We start from the raw sequence: 12,204 nt of genomic DNA, 5'->3' as shown, positions 1-12,204 counted from the left end.
CTGTGCTCTATTGCCCTCACAGTCTGTTCTACCCCATCATGCTTATTAGCAAATGTTCTTACCACACTCCCCAACTCAGTGAGCTCTCTCCTTAGCGCTTCCTCCTGAGTTTTTGACATCCCGTTGGCTCGTAGCTCTGCTCTGATACCACTGTGATGGTATCGAACAGTAACTAGGCAATAGAATTGCTAATAATGAAATGGATTATCTATTTGCACAAACTTATGCTTATCAGCAGAAAACAATCAGGAATAGATCAGCAATCAATCGAAGTAGTATTAATATTGATTGAATTGAGATGATACAGAATTGGCGGTAAAAGGAAAGAAAAATGACAAGAATAAAGGAAGAACAAGAAGAAGAATGCTTAAGGGAACAATTCCCAAAATTGAGCTAACAAATTTCTATCCTTCTCCTCTCTGTTCCTGGCCATTTTATAGCCAACTACTAACTAATTCTTCAGCCACTTGGTCCAGCTTGTCCTCGTGATCCTGCTAACAGAATTGGTTGCAGAACCATTGCAGATCCACTTGCCCACTTGAGCTCACGTTTCTTGAGCATTCTCCCAGAGAAGGCGTGATTATGAACTCACGCCTTCTTTTTGCTTCCTTTGCTAATTCCATGTTTTCAGCTTAATTCTTCTGTTTCATGACACCGCCGCAACTTTCAAATTTCAGTGATGTCTACTGCAAGGGTGTTTAGGGGCACTAGGGTTTTACTCGAGGCAGCCAAGGCTGCCACCAAACACTCGTCGTCGTCCTCGACCTCCTCCTCCGCCGCAACTGCTGCAGCGACTGCTAAGAAGAAGCCACCAACTGGCGCAACCACCAAAGCTGCTGCTTCTCGCTCCAAGTCAACCACTGCAGCGGCTAAACCGAAGCCGAATGCGAAGCCGAAGACGAAGCCGGTGAAGCAACCCCGGGCTCCTCCGAGTCCCAACTCTGGGGTTTTTAAATTGACTCCTGTCTCTCCTGCTCTCAATGACTTCCTCGGCGTCTCCGAATCCTCCCGCTCCGATGCAGTCAAGAAAGTCTGGGAGCACATCAAACTTAACAATCTCCAGGTTCTTTTCCTTTTTCCTCTCTGTCTTTTCCAGCTTTAATTTTGGAGAATTTAAATTTTAACTCACTTTTGTAGTTGACAGTGGCGGAAATTATGACTGTTCATTGATTAGGGTTATGGTGAAAATGAAGTAGTATTGATTTTTTTCCCCTGATTGACTTATTTTATGATTGTTTTGTTACTTTTAAGTTGCTAGTTTGTTGGTTTTATTGCAATACTGTGGTTTTTGCTTCTCTCTTAGGTGGTCCTAATTTTTGCAGATTGAGGGTATATTTCTGATATGCTGCGTTGTTTTGTTAGCTTGAGATTATGTAAGAGCCAGTTCTACATCTTGTGGTGCAATGGGAGTAATCTGTACTCGTGTTTATTTGGAGCTATGCTGATTAGAAGAAGAACATGGAGTTGTTATTTGTGAGGTGCATTGTCTGATTAATCTGTGCTGGATTACTTATGCAATTTTAGGAAGAGTTGAAGAAACATTAGACAGGGGGATGAAAAATTGGAAATAGATTTAGGGAAGAAACTGAGAGAGGAAATTTCTACTTGTGGATACCGGAAGTAAACTTCTTTATGAAAGATTCTTCCATGTTTCGATAAAGTGTAGGGGCTTTTGAAAATTAGACTCAGCCAAGTGAGTAGACTCATATAGCTAAAGAATAGTTATGAGATATGGACATGATCGGACAAATACTCCGTACTGAAATTCTAATGTGTGTAATTTTGAATGTCTTTGACTAAAATCTAATGTTATAAATATTTTTTTCCTTTTGGTGGGGTAAGATTTTTAGAAAATCACATACATTGTTTTACAAAGTTCTTCCATTTTTTAAGAATCTTAAAGTACTCTCACGTGGAATGTGAGATTTTTTGTTGTTCTATGCATGAAAACCAAAGGTCTTTGACACGAGGGAGTGTGGTAATCTTCAGCTACTGTTGCTGGCCTAAAGAATGAAATGAACAAGAAGAATAGAGATGTTTGGCTTTTTGGATATTCCCTTTTTCTTGGTCAGGTTATCTATTTACATATGAAAGTTTATAAGTAGAATGCTATCTATTGGAGATGAAGGAAGTAGAAGTGAAATGCAAGCTTACCTTTTGACTGCTGTTTTCCCCAAATTGTGGGCCTTTGTTACCTTGTCCTCTTTGTGAAATGTTACTCAATTTCCTTTTCTTTCCTCGTATAGTTTTGATACTGGTTGCTTTTATGATGCTTTAATAGTGTTTCTCCTTATAACCTTTACAAACATATAGTTGGACATGGATGTAGGCCACCAAATTTATGCCGGTAGTTGATACATTGGACTGTAAATAATTGTTCATGACACTGATGCATTCAAATTAGATACTTTCAAATGGACACTGATTATTGAATGGTAACATCAATGTGATTGTCTACAGAACCCTGCAAATAAGAGAGAGATTTACTGTGATGACAAGCTCAAGACACTGTTTGAAGGAAGAGAGAAAGTTGGGATGCTGGAGATTGCAAGGATACTCTCTGGACATTTTGTGAAGACTGGCTAACTGCAAATGGATTTACTAAACCATTGGGATGACAGTGCAGTTTTTACTTTTTAGTTATTAACTTGTGGCTTGTGGATCTGCCCCCTTTAGGATAGCACGATATGTGTTGTTTGAAATTTCGGATGAAACTTGTGACTTGAATCTTTATGCTACTCATCCTGTGTATTCTATCCCGGAACAACTCGGTGCTTCACTGTCTTCTTAATATTGTTCTCCATGTTTACAAATTTGTTTTCTTGACAATGATGCGATTGCTGTTCATGGATATCAGTGGCTGTAGAATTCAATAGACAAAAAATAGCTGATTTTAAACCTATTTGCATTGCAGGACATCGCTATTGTAGCACTACCACCCATTAGGTTGTTCAAGGCCCTGTAATCTGTTTCTGTGTTAATCCCTTGGATGAGAATGGCTGGAGCTGGTGGTGAGATGAGATTGCCTGTCTATCCTCTTGGAACAATTCAAATGTGGACGTTTAAGCGTGATGTAATATTAGATCTAGAGCTGCTGATTGGGGTTATTTGGGCATCTGATGCGGGCACAGAGTGAAGGTTTCGTAAGGTCCCTTGTAGTGTTAGATAACAGTTTTGCCTTGAGACAGGTCCCTTGGTCATATGGTTCGAGTTGTTCTTCATTACTTTATGGGAGGAACTTGTTATAGCCAAAAATGAAAATGACATAAGAAAGGCATTGTCCCTTTTTTTTTTTTAGGGTAAAATTAAAGGCATTACCATGTTGTATGGTATGTATTGAGCCTAAACCCATTCTCTAAGACTACTTAAGATTAAAGCTGCTCGTTATGGTGCCTGTTAGGCTGTTACCTCATGATTACCATCCTATATCATGGCCATTTTATTAAAGAGATTAGAGCAACAATTCTGATCATTCAATCTGCATCAATGTTTTCAGTAACGTGAAATTAAGCATTACAGATTGGTTAATTCTATTGTATGCCCTTATGGAACATACTAAGTACACAAAATAATTTGTGTTTCTTGGTTAGTAAATAGGAGGCTTTCGTTTAGAATACCTTTGATGCTTTAATCCATCTATACTTTAGGTGCAGTTTCCGACAAAAATTCTTGGTTGTAATTATATATATTAAAAAAGATAATGTATTACAAATTTCTCATCTAAATTTAGAGTATTTTGTGGCAAACTATTATTTTTATAAAATATAATATTTCGTTCCATTACCTTTTTTTTTTTGAGTAAATAGGATTCCAATTTATTAGTATTCCCATCAAGTATAGTGGCTACAATAGTTGAAATGATAGAAGAATTCTTTTTTGTTCATCTGAAGTTTATCAATTTATTATCTTCTCAAGTAATTCTAAGCCGGAATTGCAGTTTTATATTTTAATATGTCTTATTCTTTACATGAATCATATGAACAAAATCTTAACTTTTTAGTCATGAAACATTTGATTTATTTCATAGGATATGGTTCAATATTTACTTAAAGACTATTTGTAACAATGCATCTCACTCTTAATAACCCCAAAAAAGAATAGAAAGATGATAAGACAATGGATCAAGCGAATTAAAAAAGAAATGAAATTGCTGACAAAGATAACTATTGCTTTTCGACATTTTAAGTATGAAATATTTACATTTATTATTTATTTAGGGAATAAGAAATCCAGAAAGGTAAATATATTTAGAAATTTAGATCAGCCCCACAACAAAAAAAAAAAAAAACCTTCATGCACTACAAAGATAAGCACTTCGACATTTTAAGCATGATATATTTCTAGTTATTACTTATATTGGAAATATAGAAATCCAAGAAAGGAAAATTATCTTAAAAATAAGCCTTGTTTGGATTGCCGGTTTTCGTCGAAAAATTACGTCGTTTTCCGTGATCACATTTCCCTATTACCTTTTTCCCTCACATACATCAAATCGCTACAATAATTTTTTCATGAAAAATTACGAAAAATGCAATCCAAACACGATTCACTTCACAACATATGTATCTAGAACCGATGTTTTGAAAGGCGTATTTGATGCAAATCCTGGGGCGAGCCCTGAGACGAGGCGTTCCTGACCGCCCTGGGCGGTCAAATGGGGCGTTAGTGTCATGGGGCGTTCGCACTGACTCTTGGGGTGAACGCCTGGGCGTGTGGGGGAGGTTTTTCTTTGAGGCGTAAAAAAACAAATACTTTCAAAATTTCAGAACTTTTTTAAGCTCCAAAAGAACATCTAAACTAGATTTTCTCTTCACTTGTTTAAGGAAGTTGAGACCCTCAAGGTGAACTTGCAATTTCTGAAAAACTTTTCTTATGTTAGCCTACAAATTTAAGTTGGTGAACATGGATATTAGTTTGGAATATAATGATACAAAGGAGGTGAAATTTCAAAATTTTGTACATCACACTGAGGATACTCTAAATAAATAGGGGAAAGACTCTCACTTTGATAGTCAAAACTCACAAATATCATTTGCTAGTGCCCCGGAAAAGAGTTTTCGCAACCATGATCATTAGTTTGCGGGATGACGTCAAGTCTTTTATGAAAATAATTATCAAAATTTACTGTGATTTGTTGGATTTTCGCTCATGACATAACATTAGTCACACAAGCAGGTTTTACTTTTAGTTATACAAACAAGTTTTACTTTTCTTATGCAGACATAAAGTTATATATATTTTTTATTTTATCTAATCCTTTCTTTGGTATTTTTAATTTTATACATATATATATATATATACATACACACATGTATATATATATATGTTGTCTTTTATATTTTTAAAATATTTAAAAATAAAATTTTGTGAGGCGTTTTGTCCCGACTGTGTGGACACAAAACGTCTTGTCCAATGCTTTCGCCTTTTAAAACATTGTTTAGAACTATTAATAGCGATATGTTTGTCTGTGGTATCTCCATTTTAAGGAGCAATTCTTATAATTATAGCAAAAAGATAAATGCATAGATTTACTATGTCTATGCATTAGTTACTTTTTCCAAAATTGTGTTGGTAATATCTCGTAAAAGGGATATGATTTAACAAAATTTTCACCTTCCATCATCTGGTAAGTATTTTATGATAAAAGTCTCACCTACCAACTTACCATTCTTCAAGATTTCTAACCAAAAAAAAAAAAAAAATTTGATGACAGCCCTTCACATCACCAGCTGTATGGAGTCTAATGTTATAGATGCGTTGGCCATAATGATAGAGAGCAACTATATGGAGTCTAATGTTCATCATGGTGAAGAAGAGGAGGCTGAAGACGATGATCATGATAAATCCATGATTGGATTCATCTACATCGATTTAGTAATGGTCTACCAGAATAGTAAGTATGGCAATTTCAAGACTACTACTATTTGTCAGCATCTTCAACTTCTATGTTTCTGTTTGAGACTTTTGAGCTATATGGCTAGTAAAGAACTGCTCTTGACAGTAACATAATCCATCCCTTAAAATTTCAATGACTAATTTGGTGGGGTGGGGTGGGGTGGGGTGGGGTGGGGTTGCATTGGCTCATCTTGGAGCATGATAGATGTTAGTCAGCACGTAGATCAAGTTGATATATGCATCAGTTAGCTACTTTGGACTAGAATCACTTTGTGAACAAGATTATAAAGCATGCACCAGTGACTTTTCTGCAGTCTATCCTAAAACATCAACGACTCCAGATGGCCATGCATGTTGCATATACTGAGCCAGCTGGCTTTATGCTTTCAATTTCCAAAAGGCTTTTTGAGAATTTTAAGTAATTCTAGCTTCATCCGTTCAGTTCCTTCACTGTTCTTGTATGTTTTGAACTCCCTCACAGGCCAAGACATTGTTTTCTGGGGAAAGCCAAGACAGGAGTGATGAGATTCTCTTTGGAATCCCTTGCTGCAAACCTCAGATTCGCCAACAATTGTTCTTGGCAGAAGACTTTGGAGCAGGTGTTCGCCTCAGCCTTGCATCCGGAAAATCCATAGAGAGCAACCGAATCCGGAAATTAAGCAAAACATGCACTAGTGTTGTTGATTATGCATATGATCAAGAACTGTATAATTTGCCACACTTTGGATTGTGGCATCTACACTTTTGATGTACAGTTATTGACTTCAAAAGAAAAGAAAAATGTGCAACTGACGGTTAAATTATTGTAATATGACTTGTATCAATTGTGTTGTTTCTTGCTTCATCAGATTGTTGACTTGTAAAATTTTATTACTCTCTTAATCCCAGAATTTAAAACATTGAAACTCGGTCCAACATAGTAATCCAGAAAGATGATGGTTAACCTGAAGACAAGATTTGACATGGCCAACATTAAAAAAAGAAAATGCTGCTAAATAGATAAGAATGGGATAAAAGTATCCTAGCAATAAGAGGGGAAAAGTGAAAAAAGAACATAAAGAGAAAACATTAAGATAGCAAGCAAAATTTCAACTGCAAGATATTACAAAATTGAAAAATTAGATATTCATGCTTGCCAAGACAAAGAAACTGTGGATTTGTTGCTTCACCATGGAAGTAGATATTTACCATTTGACAATCAACCCCTCTTGGATAATGGGGGATCAAAGAAATGATTGCTTATCCAATTTACATCTCGTGAATCAATGTACCAACATCATTGATACAAGTTTAGTCAATCTAGCCAGTATGTAGCGAGTGATTTACCATCCCAATCCAGCAAAGCACCTAAAAATAGCTAAGAATTAGAGTGCTAGGAAACAATGATGTTTTCCTTCTCCGTCCAGTATTGTTTGTGTCGAATCTGATTAGTGAAGGAGATAATGTATCCATCGTTTAACAACACCAGGAGAGCCATACCATGGTCTGCTTTCATCATCAGAACCAACAGGTGAGTGGTACACACCTTCAAGGCTGATATTCAGTGCTCCTTCCAGATGTGCTGAGAGTTCTGGCACAACTCCATCACCCCATGTATCTGCCTGGCCACAAACCTGAAACATACTCACTGTTAATCACCAACTTCAACCAAGGGATGATGCTACTCCAATAAGTTCACACACAAATGCAAACACACCGTAGAGAGAGAGAGAGAGAGACATGACGCTCTTCTAAGTTCAGAATTCATCAAAAAGGTTAAGGAAATTGAGGTAGGGGAAAAAAGGAATGAAAGAAAAAGTACCCCTCCAAGATTCATTTTATTGTTTTACTATGCTTCATACCAAATATTACCTGCTTGTAGCCTTGACCAACAAAGCGAGCACGCCATGTGGCAGCTGGTGGTTTAGATGTGTTTACAACAGCAATCTCAGAATTTGTGTGGTCAATGCTTACAGCCATTCCAGAACTATCATCATTTGAGCCAAAGAAGCGAGCTCCTTCAATGTACCTGTCAATTGAACAGCCCCATTCGGCATCCAGATTTAGGAGGATTCATATAAGGTTTGATTAGACAAAAGCTTTTTATATAGAATAAAAAGGTTTACATCCTGTCAATGTTTGGGCTTCTTAATTTGCATAATATACATGACGACATTTCACTAACACAATCTTCACCGATCCACAAACTGTTTGGCTACTCTGTTTCATCTTGCAAATATTGCTCTCGATGAATCTTTGAGCAGCTTGACAAAAGTCATTACTTTGGCTGTTTTCATTATGAGCATTACTTTTACAGATGTCCGAATAGCAAAATCCAAGAATTTAATTTCGTACAATTATGTCAAGCTCAGAGAGAGAGAGAGAGAGAGAGAGTCCACAAACAGCAAGACACAGAAATCTTTCTAGTAGTTAGGAGATGAAATAAATCACTGCATTGACATGGTGCAATCTCCACCACAGACAAAGGAGGCTACAGCATGCAGATAGTCCATAAGAAAAAGCACCTAAACATGCATCTTTTCTTTAATTGGAGGCTTGCTACTCAAAATCCAGGAGCTCATATCCTTTATTACATGCTACATGCAAGAAGTAATCATATCAGTCAGGGAGACTTGATCTACCAAAAGACAGATACTGAATGTTTTTAATTTGGCAACAGCATAGGGATCCTTGGAATAATGTCTTGAGGCAGGGGAAGTGTCTGTTTCTGAAAAAATGTGTTATTTAAACAATTGTCCTGCCAGCTAAAAGGTCTCATTTTTGGAATTAATCCATCATTATGATTTTGTTTTCTTTCTCCAAGCATAATAAATAATTTGCAGGTGGCCAAAATATCAAAATAGAGTATCATACAGAAAAACACTTCAGAAACTGAAGAGCTTCCCTGTAAAAGATGCTAAATAACAATTTTGTTTGGACCCTTAGTGCCAACTGCATAAGGTTGGCCATTCGGTCCCTGAACGGGGATGTGTGGGATGTGTATGTAGTACCATCATTAAAGACAGAAATCAACGTGCCTGGCTTGCTAATGTGCATTATGAGATTGAAACCTATCCTCTACCCACTTCATTGCAAGTTCGACAGCTCTTCCTGTGTGATAGCAGGATGCATGTTAGCCAGTTCTAGCAAACAATGTCATATGCATTGGCTGGATCTGTTTTTTTGTAAAAAAAAAGTGTTATGTTTCAGTTCATGGCTCATTATTGAAAATAGTGGCTGTTCCTAGCATTTGATAGCTTTTCAGGGTACAAGATATTCAGTTAAAGACAAATGACATGCACTTTGTGGATTTGGATTGATGTAGACACAACCAATACCATACGAGGCAAAACTTTCATTCTTGAAAAACTGTCACCCCATTTATAGCAAGGACTATCTGTCCAAAACAATAGGCCACACATTTTCATAGTGTAATGTACAAAGACCATTCTCTTCAGATGACATTATACTGGACCGAATCTAATTTCAGCAAGGATCCAAACCAATACCATTTGAAAACTATATATGAGACCCCTGGAATGAAAAATTAAGTGTGTTAAATTAGAGATGGATCTGCCAAAAGGTGCAAGAATGAACATATGCACAGGATTTGGAAGAAGCATAAGCATAATGACTAAAGCTAAGCTGATTACCTGCCTGCAATACATACATATTTCAGTTCTGGAGTATAAACAGCTTTTGGACAGTTCTTTTCAACATAATACAAAAGGCCCCTTGTTTGATCGATAACTCCAGGCACTCCCTTTGGCGGTGGGCTAGAAGAAAAGAACAGTTGGTTATGCTTTATCAATCTTGTCACACATCCAATTTCATTAATCATATATCTGCTAACTAACTAAAATACAGTGACCAAAGTATACATACAGGTGTGGTGTTCCTAGAGTCAATAACAGTGAAATATTTGAGAACCCAATCTCTTGCATGTAAACTCGTGCTAGCCATCCTCCAGCTGAATGTCCAATAAAAGACAAAGCCCCACCTACAACAAAATTTGCCTGATTATGGGATGGTAACATGTCCTGTTAAATAGAAGAATATGTTCGTTAATCATTGCAAAACACAATCCTTAAAGGAAGAAAGTAATAGAAGGGGAAATTATGAAGTAAGAGGAAGTTCAGCACAAAATCTTGTAAAGTCTAGATTATTTTTGTTAAAAACACAGCAAAGTATTGCGCATGGGATTTTCAGGCTTGATAGGCTTAACCATCCAGATGATAAAAGATCTGTTCATGTGTTAACTAGTGGTCATTAAATTACAGCACTGCACATATACAGCAGTGCATATAATTTAGTGGAGGAATTTATAAAGAATTTCATGGAGAAGAGTGTAAAAATTATATTAACCCACAATACCAAGATTTGAATGAAATACCAAAATAAGGTTTTCTTTCAGATATCAAAATTGTCTTCTATCGGTCCATGTGCAGGGAATACTCTCCCAAAGAGGCTATTGCACTTTTCTTCAATAAGCATTCAACTAAAAGCTTCTGAATAATTCTTAAGAGGCATCTACAAAACATATCTACAAGTAATAGACAGCATATATGTACAACACAGTGCCATTCATGAAGGACAACAACCTTTGGAAGCTCATTGAAAGATGACTCTAGAAAAGTGAGAATTAGTCGAAATAAGATAAAAGCTCAAAAATAAGATAATAAACCTTGAGCCAATTCATTTGCTTCACTGACAGCCTCATCCAGCTTCTTAAAATACCTGCTCCGAAAGCTAATTATATTAACCAAATAAGGAAAAAACTTCGTACAAACGGTAAAGATGCAAAAAATAAGGGACCAGAGAGGGGGAATCAATAATTGCTACCAATCAAGAACTGGCCGAGGACGGAGGGTGCCACGCCAATAGTTTGGATCAAGCAAACCAGCAGCATTCCTCAGCCAGTCGATTCTTGAAACCTTCACAACCACGGTTGGCACTCCATAACCATTCAGTATCAGAGCCAATTTCTCGTAGTCATTTGTATTGTTTCCTAAGCCCTGCAACCAATATGCATTTTGTCAAAAACCAAGTAGCGTACAACCGCTCAAATGCCGGTTTCTTTCGGGTCTTGTTACTTAAATTCTTCCAATGCTTATTAAAGCAGACAAAAGAAGCAACGAGAAAGAAAATATCAGTAAGAGAATCACATGTCAAAGAAAGTGAATTAACATCACCATTTAGGTTCAGTACACCAAAAAGATAGATGAATGATACAGTATTGACTACCTGTTTGAAGCAATTAGGCATGTGGGCCATTTTCTGTAAGTTGTAAGTTGCAGAATATAACAGGATATAACAAATTTTGTAGCATATATGAGTGTGAAGAGGAACGGAAATTAAGTATACTCACTGGAAGAATGACAGCAGGGCGGTAGGTGGAGGAATTGGAAGAAAATTGGATTGCAGAAGATGGTTGTGAGCCAGCTTCAGAAACAGCAGCAGAGCAGAAGCAGCTGAAGGAATGCCTTGATTTTGTATCAAGTTTTGTTGGTCTTGTCTGTAGAGTAAGTGATGGTGGTGGCATTTGCAGCCATGGCAAAGCCAAACTCATCTTGAATTGAACTGTCCTGGCTTCTTCACAGGCTCAACCATGGGACAAAAACCTGGGAATCAGGAAAGCGTGGCCAGTTTTGTGGTGATTTTGGTGGCCACGGTTGTTTGAGGCTGGGGAATCCCACGTCCCAAGTTCCAATCCCAGCAAACACTACAGGTATGATAACGCAAGTCAGTTAGTTTAACTGCTCTTTTTTTTTTTTTTTTTTTCTCGAAAAAGAGTTTAACTGCTTTTAGGGGAACAACAGTGGAAGATTAATTTTAGGGAAAATTGCACATGCTCTGGTATATAAAATTATACCTTTTTCGTTTTTTAATCCCTCGGATTTGAAAGGATGAATTTTGGCCCCTAAAAAATTTTAAAATATGACAACCTAGATTAATACAAGTTTGTGCACGTACGTGAAAAGTTTACATACTTATACCCCAATAGCATAAGTGGATTTTCTGTAACTAATGTGCTTTTTTGCTAAAAGTATGTTATTTTTTCTCCAACCAGCTTCCAATATATATATATATATATATATATATATATATATATATATATATATATATATATATATATATATATATATATATATATATATATATATATAATGCTTTAAGATTCTACTTAAGTTTAGTGATGGATGAATACTAATCAATGGCAGCCCTATGTCACATTGAGGATGGACAATTACTCCCCTCAGCTTTTAGTTTAATGAATTATGAATGCAACTAGTAAAATTTCTTAGTTTTATTAACGAGTAAATCTTACGT

General features: G+C 36.5%; 2 protein-coding genes and 1 long non-coding RNA gene across 5 annotated transcripts; 2 read left to right on the top strand and 1 right to left on the bottom strand.

Annotated features, from left to right (window-relative positions):
* Positions 1-330: 330 nt before the first annotated feature.
* LOC113732134 (uncharacterized) lies at positions 331-3,412 on the top strand. 2 transcript variants are annotated; one of them, XM_027257779.2, is made up of 2 exons: positions 331-1,063; positions 2,915-3,412. In XM_027257779.2, the coding sequence occupies exons 1-2, from the start codon at positions 680-682 to the stop codon at positions 2,963-2,965; spliced, it is 435 nt and encodes a 144-aa protein (XP_027113580.1). In that variant the 5' UTR covers positions 331-679; the 3' UTR covers positions 2,966-3,412. The 2 variants fall into 2 exon arrangements, with proteins under 2 accessions (XP_027113580.1, XP_027113579.1); XM_027257778.2 differs by lacking the exon at positions 2,915-3,412 and adding an exon at positions 2,461-2,813 and having other exon boundaries at positions 367-1,063.
* A 2,310-nt stretch (positions 3,413-5,722) lies between these two features.
* LOC140037249 (uncharacterized) lies at positions 5,723-6,560 on the top strand. The gene is made up of 2 exons (XR_011841167.1): positions 5,723-5,893; positions 6,377-6,560. It is a non-coding gene; the product is annotated as an uncharacterized lncRNA (long non-coding RNA).
* Positions 6,561-6,997: 437 nt separating this feature from the next.
* LOC113732133 (uncharacterized) lies at positions 6,998-11,593 on the bottom strand. Of its 2 annotated transcripts, none has more exons than XM_027257776.2 (7): positions 11,243-11,593; positions 10,717-10,889; positions 10,559-10,623; positions 9,760-9,874; positions 9,528-9,650; positions 7,747-7,903; positions 6,998-7,508 (listed from the first exon to the last, which is right to left on the bottom strand). In XM_027257776.2, exons 1-7 carry the CDS (start codon positions 11,441-11,443, stop codon positions 7,323-7,325), a joined length of 1,020 nt encoding a protein of 339 aa, XP_027113577.1. In that variant the 5' UTR covers positions 11,444-11,593; the 3' UTR covers positions 6,998-7,322. The 2 variants fall into 2 exon arrangements, with proteins under 2 accessions (XP_027113577.1, XP_027113578.1); XM_027257777.2 differs by having other exon boundaries at positions 10,559-10,611; positions 11,243-11,591.
* Between the last annotated feature and the right edge of the window lie 611 nt (positions 11,594-12,204).

The sequence above is a fragment of the Coffea arabica genome, chromosome 2e (genome assembly GCF_036785885.1).
Source record: "Coffea arabica cultivar ET-39 chromosome 2e, Coffea Arabica ET-39 HiFi, whole genome shotgun sequence".
Classification (NCBI taxonomy): domain Eukaryota; kingdom Viridiplantae; phylum Streptophyta; class Magnoliopsida; order Gentianales; family Rubiaceae; genus Coffea; species Coffea arabica.
The sequence above is the reverse complement of the archived record's forward strand: the minus strand, read 5'-3'. Positions and strand labels throughout refer to the sequence as shown.